Here is a 22,819-nt window from a genome sequence, read left to right on the forward strand (position 1 = left end):
TGGCCCACAGATTGCACTTTGAGCACTGCTACCTTATGCTGTAGAAGCCAAGTGGTGTCCTGTAATGAAAGGACCCAGAAAGTTGTTAGGTTCTACCAGAAACTCGCTAGTGACCTTTAGGAGGAATTTCAGGAAAGGGATGCACACGGACAGGTTGAGAAGGTGAGGGAAAGAAAAACGAGTGAACTATGGTAAACTAAGAGAATAATCTCTGCTCCTCCTCCTCCCCTCCCCCTCGTTAAAAGTGTTGGCAAGGAAGGTGAGAAATAGAACCACAAAGGTCATTGCTCCAAATGAAAGCTTTTTAAGATAGAGGAAACCTGTGCATGTTTAAAGGAGGAGAGAAAGAAGCTAGCGGAGAGGGAAAGATTTAAAATCCAAGAAATCCCCAAAGCTTGGAAAGCAGGCAAATGGCCTCTGCTTGGTTCTGCTGTCTCATTGCCTGGCACTCTCCACCCTGTTCCCTGCAGCCCAGACATGCTGTCTGTCTGTCTGCCGTTTCCTGAAATGTACCAAGCTCTCTCTGTAGACTCAGGACTTTCCCACATGCTTTTCCCTCTTTTTGGAATGCTCTTCCCCCGACTAAGTTCTTTTTATCCTTCAAGGCTCAGCTTCAGTGAGTGACTTTCTCATAGAGGCCTCCCTTGATGCATCCCGCAACCTATATTGAGCCTTCCTCGATATCCTCGCAACCTGTGCTTTTCCATCACTGAACTTAACCCAGTTTATAATTCTGTTTATTTGTGTGTGAGCTGGTTGAACATCTGTCTTCCTCCCTAGAATGTAAGCTCTTTGAGGCAGAGACTCTGACTGTTTTAGTCCTTATTTTTCAAACCCTGAGCACAGTGCCTCCCACACAGTAAATGTTCATATAAAGCACTGGCTACATAAATAACTAAGAGCACCATGACAGATAATAATAGCTAACATTTGTTGAGGGCTTATTAGGTGCCAAGGACTTTACAAACATCCTCTGTTCTATGGACAGTCCCATGAGATAATTACTATTTTACAAATCAGGACACTGAGTTTGAGCTCAGGTAGTTTATCCAAGTTGAAAAGACTTGTGAATGAAGGATTCGGGATCTGTGTCCAGATTTGTTTAATCCTAGAGCCACCAGAGGGGCACTTTCTCCCGGGGCTGGAAGTGTGGACGAGGAAACAAGGGCGCTCTGCATTTCGCAGCGGTTAGCTGCAACGTGCCATCTGGCATGCGCAGAACACTGTGCTAGACCCACGTGAACACAGTGAGAGAGAAGAGCGGCGATTCCTGAGCCAGAGGAGGGTTGTGAGCGTCTGGACCCTGTACCAGAAGGAGTGAGGGGCCGGCACCAAGTCAGCTCAGGGAGGTGCCCTGTTTAACGTGGGTGGACTGCATGTTCACCTCAATTCCATTCACAGAAGGCCCAGGTGTGTTCAGCAGAAATTCCTGATAAATCTGCTTGGGGGTAGGAGAAGGTGAGCTTCTGGAGCCTGAGTGGGCAGGACTGTTCTGCTCCAACAGGGAGAAGTTGCGGGTTACTTTGGAGAAGGATAGGGAGAGAGAGAAGAAAAAGGGGGGAGGTGGAGTGAACCTGTGAGATGGGTGATGTTTTGTATGTTTCATAATATGACCCACCTCATGATCTCCCAAATGTTCCATAGAGTTACAAAAGATCATAGAAACTCAAGGTGAGTGGCCGTGTGTGTGTGTGTGGGTGTGTGTGTGTGTGTGTGAGTTGGAGAAGGGGCTAGGTTTCACAGTATAGTCAATACCAGCAGAACAGGGACAGCCTGTGTGGATGTAAGATGGGGCGAGGGTGGTGGTGAGCCAGGCCCCAGACAGAGCCCCAGGCACATTTGCACAGATCTCAGGGTGGGGTGGGGTGCCTCAACTGGCCCTTGGGTTTCTGATAATAACCACTTGAGTGAGAGAAGGGGGAGGTGCTCAGGCTTCTTGTCTGCTCTGAACTGGCCATTACTACTCCTTTGTGTTTATTAATGTGTGCTCTGTAAACACTGTAGAACATTTGAAAAATCCAGAAAAGGACGAGTGAAGAGAAGACACCAGTCATCCCTTGGCCCTGATATAGCAGCTATATGTTTCACTTCTCTTCTTTTTATCTTGTATGTATATGTCTGCTTACAAAGTTGGGATTGTATTTTATATGTATACTTCACTATCTTTAGCTGGCATAATAGCATAAACATTCTCACAAGTAAAAACCACATCTCATATTTGAGGATTTTCACACTTTCTTATAAAAAACAGAGTTGATTTAAGTATTGGAAATCTTTGCAAGAAAAAAAAAACATTTTGGCGTGTATTCTCTGAACCAGCCTCATTTGATTTGAGTTCTCGGTTTTTTTTCTTCCCACCTTGTACAACCCAGAAAGTCCTATGAGTTTGAAGACTTACTGCAGTCTTCCTCTGAGAACAGCAGGGTTGACTGGTGCGCACAGACGAAGCTGGGGCTCACACGCACTTTATCGGAGGAGAACGTCTATGAGGACATTCTAGGTAAGAGGCCCAAATGTTTGAGTGAGTCTGTCTATGAGAAGGAAGAGGGAGGAAATGGGGCTGGCTGCTTGAAATACACACACACACACACACACACACACACACACACACACAGAGTCACACTCAAAGACAAACCTGTACTCAAATGAATGAGAGATCGGGTAGGTGGGTAGAAGAGTGACCCATGGTGAAATACGTGAGAGAAAAGTGGGCTGGAGTGGGGAGGAAGGGCTGGCGATGAACGGCCAAGGAGGCAGCGTGATACAGCGGGGAACACACGAGACCTGGAGCCTCAATATCCATGACTGAGTCTTGGCTCTGCTACTTGTTAGCTGTGTGACATTGAGCTGGTGACTTAACCTCTCTGAACTTCAATTCTCTCACCTCTGTACTAAGGACGATGACAGCTACCTTACAGGGTTGTTTGAGGGCTGAAGAAAATGGTATGTAAAACACCTGGTTTATAACAGACTCTCAGTGAATTGTAGGGATTACTGAATGAAAGAAAACCAAAGACCACCGTACTCTTTCCAAAACTGTAGGAATGTGGCGGTAACGGCATCACAATTCAGACTGAAATGAATGTCTTCTATTTAAAAAGTAACTTTGGCCTTGCTCTAAAGAATTCTCTGATTCCAAAATGGGACTCAGATTCACAGAGCTTTTGTGCATTTAGATTTGGTGAGTTAAATAATCTCCACGGAGGATCACAGTTTCAGTAAGGTGTAAACTCAGACCATGTCTGCATATGTTGAGGGTGGCAGTGGGGGAGGAAATGAGCTGAGGAAGAAACCCTTCTGTGTCCCTATGCAAGGGGCAGAGCAGGCAGATATACATGTACTTACATGCATGCAGTCATCAACACTAGAACAAACTCCATGGTAGGAGGAAACATGAGACTTAAGGAAGGGCGTATACTAAGCCGAGCTATTTGAATTGCTGTGTCCAAGCTGCCAGAGATGGGTTCCTGCCAAAGCAGTAGGCTTCCCAAATCCAAAGTGGGTATGAGATTTAGACTTCTCTTAGCAGTGTGTACCTGACAGAGAAGCTTTCAGTTACAAGGAACAGAAAACCCAGCTGAAACAACAAAGGGAGTTTGTTGGCTCATGTGACCAGAACTGGCTTTTTCTTCCTCATTTCTTATCTCTCATGTTAGCTCCATTCTCAGCAGGTTTCCCATGATCCCCGTGACGGCTGCCATTAGCTCCCCAGAATCTGTGCCTTGCAGCGAGAAAGGAAAGCCTGTGTCCTGCAAGTCCCAGCAAACATCCTGAGGTTCACTCTGATTAGACTGATTTAGGTCCCTTGTTCACCTTCAGAGCCCAGGAATGCCATGCAGCAATTGGCTTAGGCTTGGAATATGAGCCCTTCCCAGAGCTGGTCACTGAGGCAGGGATTCGGGATACTCAGATTGGCTTAAACCCTGAAACTGGGAGCGGAGTTATCTCACGTTTCTAACAATGGGGAGTCAGGGAGTTACCCCAGTGAAAACCAAGGTCTGTTACCAAGAGGAAGGCTAAATGGATAGCAAGACAACAGACATCCCCACAAGGAGAGACCTGATAAGGTGTTGGGTCGAGATCTGATAAGGAGAACTTCCTTAGTGTTCCCAGTTTCTAATCCGTTGCCTTTGACTGCAGATCCACCAATGAAGGAAAACCCTTATGAGGACGTTGAGTTACATGGTCGATGCCTCGGGAAGAAGTGTGTCTTGAACTTTCCAGGTTCTCCCACCTCTTCCATCCCTGACACACCCACCAAGGTATGAGCCCCCAGAGGAGCAGTGGGGGAGAGGAGTCCCCAGCACCATGGCCTTGAGCAGGCTGGAGTTCTGGGTTACACTGGAATGCCAGGCCACCCTCACTGCCAGGCTCCTGGATTTACACATCGGCAGCCTGCCTCTAGTTCTCTTGGAACCCCTCTGCTCAACAAGGCTTTCTAAAGTATCATTTTAGCTTCTAGGTCAAAATTCTCCCCAGCTGAGTAAATAAGATAGTACCTCCATGTTATACAGCTATAAAGAAGAATGTCCTGACATAAAACAAACTCATATATGTTTGTGAATGTACAAGAATATCTCTGTAAGGGTCCCTAAAAATGAGTAAGTGGGTACCTCTGTGGAGTTGTCTGAGTATCTGGAGGTCAGGAAAGAAGACTGACATTTTCACAGAATATCTTTTTGAACCTTTTGCAGTTTTGTACTATGTGCATACAGATAATATTACTATATTCACATACATGATAACTTCAACACATTGCCTACAGAACTGAGTTCATATTCTTTTTTTTTTTTTGGCACATGTAGTTTTATTTATAATGGTCCCAACTGGAAACAGCCCCAATATCCTTCAGTGGGTGAACGGTTACATATAGCATAGTACATTCATATGGTAGAATACTATTCATCAATAAAAAGGAATAAGCTATTGATGTATACAACAACCTGGATAAATCTCCAGAGAATGATGGCAAGTGAAAAAAGCCACTCCTATAGGGTTACATGCTACATGATTCCGTTTATATAATATTTTTGAAAGGACAAAATTGTAGGAACAGAGAACAGATTAGTATGAATTCATATTCTTTAGCATAGCATTAAACTTCCTTCATAATTGATCCCTGGTTACCATTTCCCGCAGTTTCTACGTGCAAAATCTTCTCTCCAGCCAAAGCCTACTAACTGCCCCTCTGATACTGTAGCCCCAGGATCAGCAAACTTTTTCTCTAAAGAACCAGAGATCTGGTTATATATGATGATATATGATCTCTGTTGTAACTACTCAGCGCTGCCATTGCGGTGCAGAGAAGCCACAGACTATATACAAACCAGTAAGTGAAGCTATGTTTCAGTAAAACTTTATTTATGGACACTGAAATTAGATTTTATATAATTTTCATGTGTCATGAAATTTTTTTTTTTTTTTAGCCATTTAAAAGTGAAAATATTCTTGGTTCATGGCCTATACAAAAACAGGTGGCGGGCCAGATGTGGCCCATAGGCCGTACTTTGCCCACCCCTGTGCTAGGTCATTTCTACCTCTGCCCTTGGCTCTTGCCTGGACCTCTCCCTTCCCATCCTTTAAGGCCCAGTTCAATCATGCCTCCTTCAGGAAGGTTCCAGGGCATCCCAGTCCCTGGGACTTGTTCCCCCTCTGCCTGCCTGTAACACTCAGTGGGCTAAGCATTCATTTCACACCATACTGTATATACTGTCTTATGATATCTCTTACTTTGATGATTTGAATTCTGATTTAGGTCATGTAAAATATCTTAAAAACATCTCCCCAACTAGATTGTAAATTCTTCAGGGTCAGAAAGTATATATTTGGTTTCTTTGTGTCTCCCATAAGTAGTTGTTATACAATGGTTTAGTTGTTGAAGAAACTAAATAAAGGAAGACCAAATCCAGGCTGCAAGTGTCCGTTTAAATCCCATTGAAAGGATCTGTTTCCAGCCTAAGAAAAGAAGCCATCTTCCTCTCTGGGCTCCACTCGAGGTCAGGATTTGCTGGCGGGCGGGGGTATACACGTGAGACATGATAGTCACAAAGGGAATCTTCTTCAAGAGGGTGGAAGGTAGAACCTTTCATGAAGGGTGGATCTTACCCACCCAAGTCGATTGCTGCAATACTTGCCAAAACCAATTAACTGCTGCTTTCTCCTCCTATGGAAAAGAGTGTCATCATGAATAATCCATGACAACCAATAATTAGCAAATAGTTTCTACTTGCCTTTGAAATGTGTTGTTTGTATTTTCACTGGAACGTGGATGTCTTCAACATTTAGGGAATCCTTCATTTCCCACAGTGGATAAGTCTGGCTTAGAAGAAGAAGGCTGTCTGTAGACTTTTCGATGATGTCCATTCTGACCAGTGTGAGGTGATACCTCATTGTAGTTTTGATTTTCATTTCTCTAATAATTAGTGATGTTGAGCATCTTTTCATGTGCTGCTTGGCCATCTGTAGGTCTTCTTTGGAGAAATGTCTACAAACAATAAATGCTGGAGAGGGTATGGAGAAAAGGGAACCCTCCTATACTCTGTTGGTGGGAATGTAAATTGTTACAACCATTGTGGAAAACAGTACGGTGGTTTCTTAAAAAACTAAAAATAGAGCTATCATATGATCCAGCAACTCCACTCCTGGGAATATACCTGGAGAAAACCATAATTTGAAAAGATGCATGCACCCCACTATGCATGGCAGCACTATTTACAATAGCCAGGACATGGGAGCAACCTAAATGTCCATCAACAGAGGAATGGATAAGGAAGATGTGGTATATATATACAATGGAATATTACTCAGCCATAAAAAAGAACAAAATAATGCCATTTGCAGCGACATGGATGCACCTAGAGATTGTCATACTGAGGGAAATAAGTCAGACAGAGAAAGACAAATATCATATGATATCACTTTTATGTGGAATCTAAAACAAATGGAACAAATGAACTTATTTACAAAACAAATAGAGTCACAGATGTAGAAAATAATTTTATGATTACCAGGGGGAAAGGTGGGGGGTAGGGATAAATTGGGAGGTTAGGATTGACATATACACACTACTATATATAAAATAGATAACTAATAAGGACCTACTGTATATAGCGCAGGGAATTCTACTCAGTACTCTGTAATGACCTATATGGGAAAAGAATCTAATAAAGAGTGGATATGTGTATATGTATAACTGAATCACTTTGCTCTACAGCAGAAACTTAACACAACAGTGTAAATCAACTATACTCCAATAAAAATTTAAAACAAGAAGAAGAAGAAGCCTGTCATACCCAGTTTGCCCCCTTCGTGTCTTACTCAGTTCTACCCCACTTCATGCAGGGAGTGAACTGCATGGCGTCTTAGGAACAATGGAAAACATCTGCCCAAAGCAGCTCTGCCTGCAGAACTGGGTGCTCCTCCCTCGTACCAGAAAAAAAGGCTTAGCAGCCCTTTTCTTCCCCTTCCTGCCAGGCTAGAGAAAACCTAGGTCCCCTGTCCCCAAAACAGTAAAACACAGTAGGTAATCATGTCAATGAGAACTTGAAGTCCAGAGGCAGCTATCCTGCAGAAAGAGAATCCAGTTGCCCAATGCACATGTCCGATTGCCACAGATACTTGCAAGCATTTTGGGCCTTTGCAAGTCATTAGCAAGACTCTGTGTCATGCTCAGTTCTCTGCCTTCCTACATCTGGGTGTCTGGTTTGTGTCCCCGTTCTGGGGGACAGCTGCAGACTTCTCCACCTCCTCCATTTAGCTCATCAATATTCATGGAGCATCTGCCACATCTGGGCTGCATCTGGGACTGAGAACTTACTGAAGCCGTCTTTCCGTGACAACCTCCTCTACCAGCCACAGAAAAGTCCTAAGACATCTTTGAGGATTTTTATTTAATTAGATTGTGCCTAGTCCCAGTAGAGAAGTAAGGGTCAACTGGACAGATTTTCCTCAGCAAGGAGAGACGTGCAGCTGGGGGCAGATGCTGACACTTACAAACACACAATGCAAGCTCCTGAGAAGGGGCCGTTTTCTTTTCTTGCTATGTGTCACCCATCATTCCCACATGTAGAATAGCACAGTGAATATGTTAGGAACTATTTTTTGTAATAAAGGAAATCTAGGCTAATATGAGATACTCTTTCTTATATATTGACACCTAAGTGGGAAAAGTCACTAACTGGCATTCTCTGGTTGCCTGGGTAGCTCACCCACACCATCTGCCACCAACAAATCATCTGTTACTTAGCTGCGGCTACGTAGAGACCGTATCTGGTCAGGTGTGCAGGTTCTGAAGCCTGACTGCCTCCATTCAAAACTTACCTAGACCACTTGCTAGTTCTGTGGCTTTGGGCAAATAATCTTATCTCTATACATCTGTATGTCATTGGTAAAAATATGGAATGATAATTGTACACTCCTCTTAGGGGGTCTTATGAAGATTAGTCAAATTAATTCTTGTAAACCACTTAGATTAGTGCCTGCAACATAACTACTATTTATGTGTGTTTGCTAAATAGATAGAATTATGCTTTTCAGGGACTTCCCTGGTGGTCCAGTGGCTAAGACTCTGCACTCTGAATGCAGGGGGTCCGGGTTCGATCCCTGGTCAGGGAACTAGATCCTACATACTGCAACTAAGAGCCCATACACTACAACTGAGACCCGGAGAGGCCAAATAAATAAGTAAATATATTTTAAAAAAATTTTTTAATTAAAAAAAAAAGAATTACGCTTTTCAATATGTGTGTTTTTTAATTAAATTTGGTGGCACCAGGTCTTAGTTGCAACACGTGGGCTCCTTAGTTGTGGCTCCCAGGCTCCTTAGTTGCAGCTCTCCAGCTCCTTAGTTGCTGCATGTGAACTCAGTTGCAGCATGTATGTGGGATCTAGTTCCCTGACCAGGGATCAAACCCAGGTCCCCTGCATTGGGAGTGTGGACTCTTATCCACTGCACCACCAGGGAAGTCCCTCAATATGTGTTCTTTATAAAATAACCTCATTTTCTAAAAACAGAACATTCTCATTATAAAATTCTTTTTAAATACCAAGAAGTGTAATTTTAAAAAAACTCATCTGTAATTGGGAATTTTTATTTTTTCTTTGTACTCACCTATATTTTTTTCTATAATAGGTTGTTATTATGTGTGTATGTGTGTGTGTTTTTAAAGTATTTTTATAAATTGCATGTAATCCCAACACCCAGAGAAAATCACTGTTAACACTTTGGTTTACTTCCATCCAGACCAGGTCACACTGTGCATGTATGTGTGTGTGTGTGTGTGTGTGTGTGTGTGTGTGTGTGTGTACATAAAAAAAGATTTGGGATGATATTGTATATACATTTTTGCTGCTCTTTTACATTTATCATGAGTGTTTCCCCATGTCATTACTTTCTTTTTAAAAACAATTTGTATCGCCTGCATGGTATGCCATCATTTAATGTAATGCCATTACTTTACATTAGTGTAATGTCCCAATTGTTGGAACGTGTGTGTATGGTTCCCTGTGTATTTCTATGTATGTATAGTTAAGGGAGCTTCTGTGTATTCATGTGAATATGTGTACCTGTGGGCATATGTGAACAAATGTGTATGTGTGTGCGAATGGCATCTGAGTACTTCCTGGGGGAGGCCTCTGTAGAAGAGAGTAGGAGTCAGGTTGAGATAGGTGAAAGAGGAGATGGGATGTTTTATATCAAGGACCCTTTCAGTCTCCTGCTGTCAGTCTCCTGAGGCAGTAAGACAGGGACACTCGAGGACTGGAAGGAGTGAAGCCATCAGCCACCATTCACAGACAAGAAGGGTGAATGAACTCTGGCTGAGTCCAGGTCAGCTCCCTCTTCGAGGCACAAGGCACGTAGCTTCCTTGTCGCCCCCTCCTCCCAGTGAATGCTCCCTGGCCAGGGCCCATCGTACTGTCTCCTGAAATAAGAGGTTTCAACAGAGGGTTCTTGTCTGCCTTTCCCTTTTGGACACTACAGATCTTTGGTTGAGTCCATTGTGAATCGAATATTTCTAAGGTTAGGGAGCCTCTGGGGGCCTCTGCAGCAGAGCTAGGCCCCTCCATAGAGATCACTCCATAGAGACACCATAGGGTGGGTGTGTTATCATCAGGGCTTGTTGGTCTGAGGTGCTCTGATCAAAAGCTGGGATCTTCTCTGGACTATAGTCTGACACAGTCATTCCTAGGGTCCTGTAGTGACTTTCCTTTTATACTGTAGTTCAAGTCTGGCAAATTGCTGATGGTTGCCTGATTTTGTAAATAAAGTTTTATTGGAACACAGCCAAGCTCATTTGTTTACATATTGTCTATGGCTGTTTTTGCACTACAGTGGCAGTGTTGAGTAGTTGTGACAGAGACAGTATAGGCCACAAAGCCTAAAATATTTACTGTCTGGCCTTTTAGAAAAACCTTGCTGATCCCTGCTGGCTTCATATCCTCACTTTCAAAGGCCTTCTACAGACAATTCTGTCTTCATTGTTGACCATCTTTCCATCTGTTTCACTGCACTGGCTATAAACCCCGAAGATTCTCTTGGTTTTATTTGCTCTTCCTCGCCTCTATTCCTGTTCTCAGATTGTGCTTGTTATACATGATAATGCTCTCCTTGACAGCCCACTAAGCCTTTTTATCAGTTAAGAAGCTAATGAGGGCTTCCCTGGTGGTGCAGTGGTCGAGAATCCGCCTGCCAGTGCAGGGGACACGGGTTTGAGCCCTGGTCCGGGAAGATCCCACATGCCGCGGAGCAACTAAGCCCGTGTGCCACAACTACTGAGCCTGCGCTCTAGAGCCCACAAGCCACAACTACTGAGCCTGCGTGCCGCAACTACTAAAGCCTGCGTGCCTAGAGCCCATGCTCCGCAACAAGAGAAGCCACCACAATGAGAAGACCGCGCACTGCAATGAAGACCCAACGCAGCCAAAAATAAATAATTAATTAATTAATTAAAAAAAAGAAGATGTGGTACATATATACAGTGGAATTTTACTTAGCCATAAAGAAGAAGGAAATAATGCCATTTGCAGCAACATGGATAGACCTAGAGATTGTCATACTGAGTGAAGTAAGTCAGAGAAAGACAAATATCATATAATATTGCTTATATGTGGAATCTAAAAAAAAAGGTACAGATGAACTTATTTACAAAACAGAAATAGAGTCACAGATGTAGAAAACAATCTTATGGTTACCAGGGGGGTTGGGGGGTAGGGATAAATTGGGAGATTGGGATTAACGTATACACACTAGTATATATAAAATAGATAACTAATAAGGACCTACTGTATAGCACAGGGAACTCTACTCAATACTGTATAATGAGACCTATATGGGAAAATAATCTAAAAAAGAATGGATATATGTATATGTATAACTGATTCACTTTGCTGTACAGCAGAAGCTAACACAACAGTGTAAATCAACTATACTCCAATAAAAATTTTTTTTAAAATGTTTCTTCAGTGGAGTTTTAATGGTTTTTTTTCTGATTGAGTGAAGCTAAGAATCTTTTATATATATAAAAGTTATTATAGTTCCTTTCCTGTAAACTTTTTTTTTTTTTTTTTTTTTTTTTTTTTTCCTGTAAACTTTTGATTCTCATCTTTTGCCTGTTTTTCTTCTGAGTTGTTAGTCTTCTTCTCATTAATATGTAGCATGTATTAAAAATATGAGTTCTATAAGTCGCAAATTTTTTAAATTGGTTTTTTGTTTGCCTTTTGACCTTAAAGCAGCTCATTTGAAATAAGACACTGAGGCCCAGAGAAGTGAAATTCCTTGTATAGAAGGCACTCAGCTTACCAGTGGCAGGGACAAAGCTATGCTTAGGTCTTGTAACTCCCAGTGCATTGTATCAGAAAGCCTCATTTGTAAAGTAAGGGATTGAGCCAGGTGAGTTCCCACTTGTCTAAAAAGAGAGACTGGATTAGACTTGCATCCTTTATCATGCTCATTTTCCATAATTGAATGATGTGTTTATTGAGCACTTAATAATAGCGTAGGCAAACTCAACATACCCTTGGGAATGTAGACCAGCTTCCCTTCTTGATCTTCTTGGTCTCCATCACTGCCACCACCAGTTACTGCTCATTTAGTCCCTTTGTATTTATTTACTCTTCTTTTTTCCTCTCCCCTCACAGCAGTCCTTGTCCAAACCTGCTTTTTTCCGGCAAAATTCAGAGAGGAGGAACTTCAAACTGCTGGACACTAGGAAGCTGAGTCGGGATGGCACTGGGTCCCCTTCTAAAATCAGCCCTCCCTCTACCCCCAGCAGCCCTGATGACACTTTCTTTAACCTCGGAGACCCACAGAACGGCAGGAAGAAGAGAAAGATACCCAAGGTAAGGCTTGCAACAAGCTTCGTGTTCAGATGTGCACTCCCCCTTCCCTGCAAAGGAAGGCTGCAGAGGAGTCTGGGCAGAGATCAAATCACTGGGCCCTCCTACCTGCTTCACCACAGGCCGGGTAGACACGGTGAAGCCAGCAGGCTGAGATATCTGGCCCTTTGTCAGAATAATTGTGGTGGTCCTGTAGCCTTCCTCTTAGCCATCCCTCTCCCTGCCTTGATGGCTCTTAGGATCCCAAACTGTGTCTCCAATACCCGGCCTCAAAAGGCCACATCTCCCTCCTTCATGGCCTCAGAAAGCAGAGCTGCATCCCTCGTGCTCTGACTCAGACTCCGTCACCTCCCACTGCAGAGGTGGCACCACATGGAGCCTGTGCTCCAAGGGAGCACTTGTCAAAAACACACCTTTTCTGGCTCTCTTCAGCCCCGAAGGCAAAACGTGCCCAAGGGCTTGGATGTGCATCTTATGTGGCCGCTGTTGCTGTTACATTTCCTTTGCTCAGTCCAACCCCTGCAGTGCCTGTCATTCTTCATTGGCCACTTCGGTACCAACTTCCCGCAGGAACTTTTAGAGCAGGAATTCTTCATTTCAGAGTCCATGGATGGACTTTAGGGGATCATGAAACCCACAAAATCATGCTGTATGGATGAGTTCGGGGGGATAAAAGGAAGAGGGGGTGGGTTGTCTGTAGGTTTCATCAGATATCTCAAAGTGACCCGTTGACCTGAAAGTCCAGGGACATCTTCACAAGCCAGTCCCTCCTGACCCAGTTTGGTTAATCAGTGTTTTGAGCCATAATATCACCCCTGCCCCCCACATTCTTATTCAAGTGAAATTAAGTCACCTGGACAATCAAGAGGGCATTCTGGGGGCTTCCCTGGCGGTCCAGTAGCTAAGACTCCACGCTTCCACTGCAGGGGGCACGGGTTCGATCCCTGCTCGGGGAACTAAGATTCCCCAAGCTGCACGGCGCAGCCCAAAAAAAAAAGTGCATTCTGAAGGGTAAGGGCAGTTAGGCTCAGGTGGGCAAGAGAAGACCTATCACCTGCAGCCCAGCAGCGGGGTTGCAGGTGGAACAGGGGAGAAGATGTCTTGCTTTGTGTTGTTGATGGAGGGCAGGAGTCAGGCCTCGTTCCCCTTCCTGCTCTCCTGGTTCTGCCTCGCGCCACCCAGGGCGCAGTGCAGGTTGCATATTGATCGTTGGATGCTGGCTGAATGAGCTCCCACTGGTACATGGATCCCAGTCTCCTTTGCCCCTGGTGGAATCGCTTTCTGTCTCCCTTTGGCTGCCTTTCAGTCACTGTCTTAACTCGCCTCTTCTTGTTCTGGCATGACTCACACATATCTGTAATGTCAAAAATCTGCAATAGTGGAACAATTACAAGTGGCTATTAACATCTATACAGCCTCACCGTTATTTTAGCAAATTGAACAGGAACAGTCAAATGAATCAGCTGAGGTTAAAAGAGCTTTGATACAACTCTAAGTCTGACTATGTATCTCTTAATAAGCATTTAACCTCTATCTTCTACCCCTGCGCTTTTATCACTTCCCCCTTTTTACTATTTTAATATTTAAAAAAGATTTTTTGAGATTGAGGGGAAGAGAATATGTGTGCATATTTTATATAAAAATAGAGAGGTGGAGAGAAAGGTAGAACTATGTCTGCCACTTCATATGAGTTTAACTTGCAAGCAGCAGTTTGTTCCCTCTTAGTTTATTGCCTGAAATTGAAGAGAGTTGCCCCACTTACATAGTGCCCAGGCATTTACTCAAGTAGGGTTTGGCAGGTGTGATCAAATCTGGAGAAAAATCAGCATGTTTTACCTGTCACTTTCACAACAACAACAACAAAATCTTATTAAAATTTTAGTCATAAAGGTGAAGTACACAATTCTTCAAAGGAATGGTTAAAAAGAAAACAAGTGACTAATTACAGGGACTTCGCTGGTGGCGCAGTGGATGAGACTCCACGCTCCCAAGGCAGGGGGCCCGGGGTTGGGTCCCTGGTCAGGGAACTAGATCCCACATGCATGCCGCAACTAAGAGTTTGCATGACACAACTAAGGAGCCCACCTGCCGCAACTAAGACCCGGCGCAACCAAATAAATCAATAAATATTTCTTTAAAAGTGGCTCATTACAGTTTATTAGAAGTCTCATGAATCCTCAGTTCTATCACTTGCTACTTAATCTTAACCTAAGCTTGTCCTTTCCAAATGCTTTGAATCCTTTACTTGAAGTCAAAGGTTCTTTTTCAGGCACGTTCATGACTTCCAGGTTTTGGAACCTTAAAGCATTTGCTATCCAAAACCCTTGCTTTTGTGTTTTTATCTAGCAAGAAGGACTTAAGGGTCTACTCGCAACTCATCAGCTAATGGGTTGGTTGCTGTTCCTTCGGCTGCCTCTGCTGTAATGTGTAACATAAGAGTCCCTTCTGGAAGTATGGATGCTTCCCTTGATTTCTCCCGCCTCAGCCCTAAGAGGAATGGAGGTCCCAGTGGAGGAGGGGAGAGAGAAAGAGACAGTCCTTCCCTGTATTCTCCTAGCAACCCTGTACCTTCATTGACGTGGCAGCTGAAACGGAGCAGTGAATTACACAGTGGTGTGATGTCCCCAGGTTTCATGAAACATTGTGCTGTCCTTTATAATGAGAAGTGAGCTCACACTGTAGCAGGTTTATGTGGAATCCTTTGTCTCTTAGGCAGCCATCATAGGCAGAATTAGGTCCCAGATGACTCTCTGTCTGAAACAGACTGTCTTCCAAATGAGCTTATAGTTAAAAATGTTTGTTTTCAACTTTAAAAAAGTTTCTAAAAAGGCCAATACTTCCAGTACAGAACACATTTATTTGTTTTTGGTTTTTTTTCAGAACACTTTTAAAACAACAAAACTTATCTCCTGTTAAAGTTCAATTATGTGAAAGCCTGTTTAAGTTTTTCTCCCTGGGGAAATTTTTTTTTAATAAAAAGGAACAAAGATTTATTAACTGAAGTATATATATGGCTTCCACTTACTCCACGACCTGATTTAAAATGAGAAAAACCTTCTCTGTCACATTATTTATACTACTTACATAGCACTCATGAATTGTCTTATAGTTATGAATGCACCTTCGTCCTACCTGTTAGCTTGTAAACTCCCTGAGAATGTGTGTCGTGTCCCATGTATCCTTTTATCCCTCACAGCTCCTAGCAAAATCCCTTGCACACAGGAGATGCTCAGTATTCATTCAACAAATTAATAATCAACAAATAGTTATTGAGTACCTACTGTGTGCCGGGCCCTGCTCCATCCCATACAGGTACTGTGACAGCAGTAAACAAAAGTGACAAAAATTCCTGCCTGCATGGAGCTTACAGTCTAGTGTTCATTTTATTTAAACACATGGAAGGATGTTAACTATATTGTAAATGTCTTCTTTCTAGTTAATTTTTGGATATTTTGGGGGGAGATTTTGAATAGGTTTAAAAATTTCCTTCTCTCCAAAAACAATTTGACCTAGCAACTCATTTGTTTATTTACCTGTATTTTTAAAATCGTGATAAAATATACATAACATAAAACTTACCGTTTTGACTATTTTTAAATGTATAGTTCAGCGGCATTCACATTCACATTGCTCTGCAACTGTCACCATCATCCATCTCCAGAACTTTTTCATCTCCCCAAACTGAAACGCTGCACCTATTAAACACTTACTCCCCATTTCCCCCTCCCCCCAGCCCCTGGCAACCACCATGCTACTTTGTCTCTATGAATTCGACTACTCTAGGTACCTTGTATAAGTGGTGTCATACAATATTTGTCCTTTTGTGACTTATTTCACTTAGCATGAAATCCTCAAGGTTCATTCACGTTGGAGCATGTGTCAGAATCTCCTTCCTTTTTAAGGCTGAATAATATTCCATTGTACATACATACTACATTGTGTTTATCCATTCATCCATCAGTTGACATTTGGGTTGTTTTCACTTCTTGGTCGTTGTGAATAATACTGTTGATACGGTGTCTTCTTCCATGGGAAATGGGGTTAGTGTTACATCCCACTAGTTAGAACATGCGGGAAAAGAAGAGAAGGCCAATTCAGGGGTGTGAGCTCTCAAGGAGATGGCTGGTTCGCGAGAGCAAATATAAAGAGCTGCCACATGGCAGGGATTTGGGGGTGAAGGCAGAGGCCTCATTCGGGTCAGGTTCATGGTTAGGGAAGAGGAGTTCACACAGAGAGCTGGCAAGGCCAGGGCTGGGCTGCCCGTCAGGAGCCAGAGGGCGCAGATGTCCGAGGCTACGGCAGGGCAGTGTCAGTAAGAGTCTGCAGAGCTGGGGGGACGGAACCCAGGCCGGCCACAAGGAGACCTTGAGAATAAGCCCCCTCCTCTCTGGTGGGCCAGTGCTTGTAGAGAGGAGCTGGTGAACTACTTTAAGGAGGGGATCCTAGGAGTAGAGGGCAGAGGTGGGTATTGGCAACTGTCCCTGACGGGTACCCATCACCCAGTTTACCATAGCACATCCCCTCCTGTTCTTCCCAATGTATGAAAGAATTTAAAACTTTTCAAGGCAGCAACTTACAGACAGCTCCCCTTTAAAGTCACTAGTTGGTTTGTGTCGATTATGCGTGGGTAGACTTCCCTTTCTCCCAACCAGGTGCAACCCAGGAAGCGTCTACTCTTTTTTTTTTTTTTTAATTTATTTTTGGCTGCGTTGGGTCTTCGTTGCTGTGCGCAGGCTTTCTCTAGTTGCGTTGAGCGGGGGCTACTCTTGGTTGCGGTGCACGGGCTTCTCATTGCAGTGGCTTCTCTTGTTGCAGAGCACGGGCTCTAGGTGCACGGGCTTCAGTAGTTGTGGCTCGTGGGCTCTAGAGCACAGGCTCAGTAGTTGTGGCGCATGGGCTTAGTTGCTCCACGGCATGTGGGATCTTCCCGGACCAGGGCTCGAACCCGTGTCCCCTGCGTTGGCAGGCGGATTCTTAACCAATGTGCCACCAGGGAAGTCCAGGAAGCTTCTTCCCTTGAAAGTTGCAGGTGGTGCCGTAAAGCCTGAGGGGAAGTGACCCAGGGCCTCAATCACCAGACGGTTCTGCTATAGTCAGTCTGGAGGATGTGCTGCTTACTAAGGTGTCTGCTGAGCAGCTCGGCTTCTGAGCACCAGAGAGGTCATGAAAGGCCTCAGCAAGTCTGCGGCCAGTGTGTCCTCTGCAGGAAGGACGGTGTGCCCGGGGCACGGCACTCCTCCCCGCCGTCCTGAGCTCGGACTCAAGAGCCACCGCAATCCCTGCTCCCTTCCTGCTGCTCAGACACTCTTTGGCATGGTTCCCATGAAAGGGGCCCTGCCTGGGAACATTTTTTTTTCTGTCTCTTTCTTTCCTTGTTTTGCTTTGGGGGCAAAAGCTCCTTCCCAAACCACAGTGACATTGCACTATCGGAGGGGAAGCCGCCATCACACCATTTAGCCAGTGAAATCATCTCCCTCTGTGTCTCAGCTGGCTGCGTTAGCATATTCAGACGACACCCGCCCATACATCAGTGAGGCTGGCAGCGTCCTTTAGTGTTCTTGACAGTCATGCTTCTATCTGGCCCAGAGGAATGATTGAAAGACGCCGGCGGGCCAGTGGGAAGTGTCTCCCCCAACCCCCTTTCCCTGGCCCGCCGCCCTCCTGAAAGAGAATATGAGCAGCGAAGGAATCCCAGCTGCCACGGGGAAGAGGGTGCTCACACCGGCTCTTCTTCTCCCCATGTCTGGCAGCTGGTGTTGCGAATCAATGCCATTTATGAGGCCCGGAGAGGAAAGAAACGGGTGAAGAGGCTGTCCCAGTCCACGGAGAGCAACTCAGGAAAAGGTAGGGCCCCGCCACCATCCCTTCTCCCCCAAGAATCTGAAAACAGAATCTTCCTAGAAGTGGCTTCCTGTTGTTTGGGGTTGACTCAGCAAGGAGGAGAACAAGCTGGGGGCTTTGGAAATGTCCCCCACCATCCTGTCTCCCTGTGTATCCATCAGGTCAGCCTAGGGCTGCATGCTCTGACCTCGCCATGGGAGCAGCCTTCTTTGCTTCATATACATTAAAGGGGCCAGTATCTTTTGCTGTACTTATATAGGTACCATCTGAACTAAAGCCAAATTAATTTGGAAACACATATAGTTGGACAAAGACATAGTTTGTTCATTACATTTAAATAGACAAAAAGAAAACAGCCCCTCTGAACTAGAAGTCTTGGATTTGTGCTACCACATATAATGTTTCCTGCATTGGAAAAACCCACACTTGCAACTTTCTTCCTTTTGTTGTTGTGTTTTCTTGTCTAGTGACAGATGAGAACAGTGAGTCTGACAGTGACACCGAGGAGAAGCTGAAAGGTGAGAAGAGCAGTTGCCGTGCAGGGCGCGTGCAGGTGGCTGGGAAGCTGCGAAGGTGGCCCTTCCTGTTCAGCGTGAGCGACGGGACACAGTGGCCTTGCACGAGCTTGTTGGGCAAGGCGTGAAAGGCTGAGCCTGGCCAGAGTGGGCCTGTTCGGTCCCTGAGCCTACAGCTCCGTTCTAGAGATCCAGGGAGGCTACCACTGCAGTGACACCCCGTTCCTGTGCCTTTCCGTTATGTCATAGGTGTTTTTCACACCTGTGTAAGGTACAGTGTGCTGGCCTGGGACTCCAGAGACCTGGGGCTCTTGCCCTACTCGTGTTAAAATGGCTCTGTGATCTGGAGGAAATCACTTGAGATCCAGGGCCTCTAGTTCCTCATCTGTCAAATGAAGTCGCTGAAATTATTGGTCCCTGTGGTTCTAAATTTGGTGATCTCGGTCTAGGCTTTAGTGAGTTTTCCACAACTTTTCAGACCCTAGGGGGAAGCCACAGAAAGCCATAGTCCAGCGCTGCTCAGTGAGGTGATGGGGACCCGTCTTCTCAGTGGCCCTGCCTCATTTGCCTCCGGCGCCCGCCTGCTCCCACCTCTGGAGTGAAGCCAGTCACTTCCATTGCACAGAATGGTGGCAGGAGAGAAGGCAGATGGGGTTCCTGAGTTAGTCAGGTCGCTGCCAGTTGAGCCACACGGAATGTTTTCAAAGCTCCCAGCTCCAAAAGCTCTAGGGTCTGGATTTTGTCACATCCCCCAAACTGAAAGATGAAGGAAGTGAGTGAAAGGAGGAGTCCCCACCCCATCTGACAGAGGAACCCAAGGGTCACTCAAGCCGCTGCCCCAAGTCCAGACAGCAGATCCCACATTCCAGGCTCCTGCACCCCGATTAGCCTGGTGGCCCGGCGGGTGCTGCTCCAACTAGAACTCTGGCAAGAATCCCAAATAAAGAGCTTTGTACTAATTTGTTAAATGCGGGCACACTCTTTTAGGATTAGAAAAAGTTCTTTGAGCTAGGAATTACACAACGTGTTGCAGCTCTTTGCAATTCCATATTGGGAGTGAGTCATTTTCAGGCGTTCTCTCCCTCCCTCCCTCCCTCCCTCTCTCTCCCTCCCTCTCTCTCTCTCTCTCTCTCTCTCTCTCTCTCTCTCTCTCTCTCTCTCGCTCTCTCTCTCTCGCTCTCTCTCTCTCTGTCTCCTCCCTCTCCAGCCCACAGCCAGCGCCTGGTCAATGTGAAGTCACGCCTGAAGCAGGCTCCAAGATACCCATCACTGGATCGGGAGCTCATCGAGTACCAGGAGAGGCAGCTCTTCGAGTACTTTGTGGTCGTGTCTTTGCACAAGAAGCAGGCCGGGGCTGCCTATGTGCCCGAACTCACCCAGCAGTTCCCTCTGAAGGTACAGGGTGGGCCAGGCCTCTGTGGCCTGCCAGGGACTGCAGCATTCTTGACAAAATCTTACTGGGACTCACGGTTTCAGGGAGGTACAGGAGCCCAAGGAACATTCAGTGTCTAGAATTTCAAAAATGGGTCCTAATTAAGGTATATCAAATGAAAAAAACTGCTGCTGGAGAATTTGGGAGGTCCGAGGAGGTGTGAGAGTCAAGACTCAAAGCAGGGACAGAAATGCTTACCCCCTTCCTGTGGTCACTGTGCTGACGGTACTATCCTCTTCATCCTCCCCGTCTCCTTATCCAGCCACGTCGCTTCCCAACCTGTCCTAGAAGCTTCTTTCCATCAACCGCACAACTCTCCCTAAGGAGTGTCACGTTTGTGTCCATGCTACACACCCCTGCGTGCCCTGTGTGCCTCTGTATGTGCGTATGCACGAGAATCCTGTTCTGTTCTCACATGGGTCATGGCTATGTGGATGTGGCTTTACCATACATTAAATCATGGCTCCTAAAATGAAACAGCGCTCAATAAAGCCGAAAATGACATGGCCTAGGATATATAAATTATTCTTAGCCTTTGACATCAGTAATAAAGAGCTTCCACCACATTCTAATTCAGTTCAGCCAGAATTTACTGAGACCCTTTTACATTCCAGCTGTTTTCTGCTTGGCCCCAGGGCATTACAAAGATGAGCAAAATGCGTTTCCTGTCCTCAGGGAGCTTACACTCTGATAGGAGAGCATGAGATAAGCCCACGAGGACTCACGAGGTACAATGTGACAGTCTCTGTACAATTCATACAGTGCAGGTGCTCAGAGACAGGACCAGGGGAGGGCGCTCATGTCCTAGTCCCATCAGGGCCTCCCTTTGCTGCCACCACCCAAGCATAATCCCAGCATCTACCAAGACCTAGGTTCCAGCCGTCCCTCTCCTCCTTTCTCGGGCCAGCCTTCCTTCTGTCCTGTGCACTGGGTTCCAGCACAGCAGTCAAGTGCTCTGCTTGGAGTTTAGGATGGAAATGTGTATAACTGAAATAAACCACAGGCACCAGCCCTCCACACCGGCACTTATTCCACTTCCTCTATCTGAGCTCCAGGGATGATCCTCTGAAAACCCCAGTGCTATGGGTGTGCCCATATTTAGTTGAGAACCACACTTGCACCAACGCATGAAGGACTGTCCTATTATTTTATTTACTTCCTTTGGGGCGCAGCACAATGTTATACATATAGCAATACTTAACCAGTGTTCCAGGAATAAAAGCGTTAATTTGTGAATGAATTAATGAATCAACCTAACTATTGAATGCTTGAGTTTCCAACATGGAATCTCCAGACTCCTAGACATCACATTAAAACTTTTTTTGAGTGGAAAGTTGCATAGTCACTGTTGAAAGGGGGATTAATCCAGAAATGTATAAAGAAAAAAGTCATCTCTAATCCCACAGAGATCATCACTGTTAGCATTTTATTGTGTTTTCTTTCAGTCTTTTCTCATAGTATAATTTTCTTACAAAACTGAGATCATACATTGTGTAATTTCCGTTCCATGTTTTATAAACCTGTCATTGTTTATAAACATATTTAATACAAATTCTAAAACATCGTTTTTGAAATTACATAATGCTGCATTATGTGGGTGTACCCTAATCTATTTTTTTTTAATAAATTTATTTATTTTTGGTTGCATTGGGTCTTCGTTGCTGCACACGGGCTTTCTCTAGTTGCGGCGAGCGGGGACTACTCTTTGTTGCAGTGCGCGGGCTTCTCATTGCAGTGGCTTCTCTTGTTGCGGAGCACGGGCTCTAGGCGTGCGGGCTCAGTAGTTGTGGCTCACGGGCTCTAGAGCGCAGGCTCAGTAGTTGTGGCGCACGGGCTTAGTTGCTCCGCGGCATGTGGGATCTTCCCGGACCAGGGCTCGAACCCGTGTCCCCTGCATTGGCAGGTGGATTCTTAACCACTGTGCCACCAGGGAAGCCCCTACCCTAATCTATTTAACCACTCTCTTTCTGTTGGAAATGTATCTGGCTGCCAGTATTTCTTTAGATATATATTTTTAATGTTACGCTGATCATTCTTTATATGCATTTTTGCATGCCAGGCTACTTTATATCTCCTTTTCTTCACTTGCTCCCTCTGTCAGAAGGCCCCTTTTCTCCTTCTGCCTCCTCGTTTTTAACTCTTTTTCATGAGTTTTATCCTCCACCCCTATAGCCACTTTAATCAAGGTTTACACTCCATATTTGCACACTAGAGATCATGCCTGCCGTATTCCATTAAAATGCTTGATATCTTGCAGTTATCTTTATGACAACTCATGGAGGTCAGGCTGTTTTCCAGCCATCTGTGATTGGTTGTATTTGTAAGAGAGATCTCTGTGTGCCACTTCCTATAAATGTGCTCCTGTGCATGTAAGAGCGTGTATGTGCACATACGGGTTGATAACTCATACATTGATGACAGTGTGTGTAAGCACATGTGTATATACACATATTTATGGGTATCGTGCATGTGGTCTGAGGGTGGGTGCATCCAAATGGGGACTGGGCCACGTTGAAAAGCGCTAGAACTCATTTCCCTACAAGGCCTACGCTTCAGTTCTCTAATGCTGTTTCCACTGTGGAGAAATGTCATTGTTCCTTCCTTTTGTATTATTTATAGTTTGGGGTCCTTCACTCTGTGATGATTAATGACCCCTTCCAACAACTACACCCAGCTGGTATTTGCTTCTCTGCAAGAC

The 22,819-nt window shown here is 44.9% G+C and overlaps 1 protein-coding gene and 1 non-coding gene across 9 annotated transcripts in view; both read left to right on the forward strand.

Annotated features, from left to right (window-relative positions):
* The window catches only part of DENND2A (DENN domain containing 2A), a 103,718-nt gene that overhangs the window by 44,139 nt on the left and 36,760 nt on the right, over positions 1-22,819 (forward strand). For 7 of the 8 annotated variants that reach the window (XM_057549816.1, XM_057549817.1, XM_057549813.1 and 4 more), the window contains 6 exons: positions 2,373-2,500; positions 4,141-4,262; positions 12,136-12,336; positions 18,084-18,177; positions 18,642-18,692; positions 19,897-20,084. In XM_057549816.1, the coding sequence (XP_057405799.1) occupies positions 2,373-2,500; positions 4,141-4,262; positions 12,136-12,336; positions 18,084-18,177; positions 18,642-18,692; positions 19,897-20,084 (784 nt within the window). The remainder of the gene's footprint in view (positions 1-2,372; positions 2,501-4,140; positions 4,263-12,135; positions 12,337-18,083; positions 18,178-18,641; positions 18,693-19,896; positions 20,085-22,819) is intronic. The other variant, XM_057549814.1, reaches the window with a different exon arrangement.
* On the forward strand, positions 8,541-8,613 carry TRNAQ-CUG (transfer RNA glutamine (anticodon CUG)). The gene has a single exon. It is a non-coding gene; the product is annotated as a tRNA-Gln (tRNA).

Source organism: Balaenoptera acutorostrata, chromosome 7 (genome assembly GCF_949987535.1).
Source record: "Balaenoptera acutorostrata chromosome 7, mBalAcu1.1, whole genome shotgun sequence".
Classification (NCBI taxonomy): Eukaryota; Metazoa; Chordata; class Mammalia; order Artiodactyla; family Balaenopteridae; genus Balaenoptera; species Balaenoptera acutorostrata.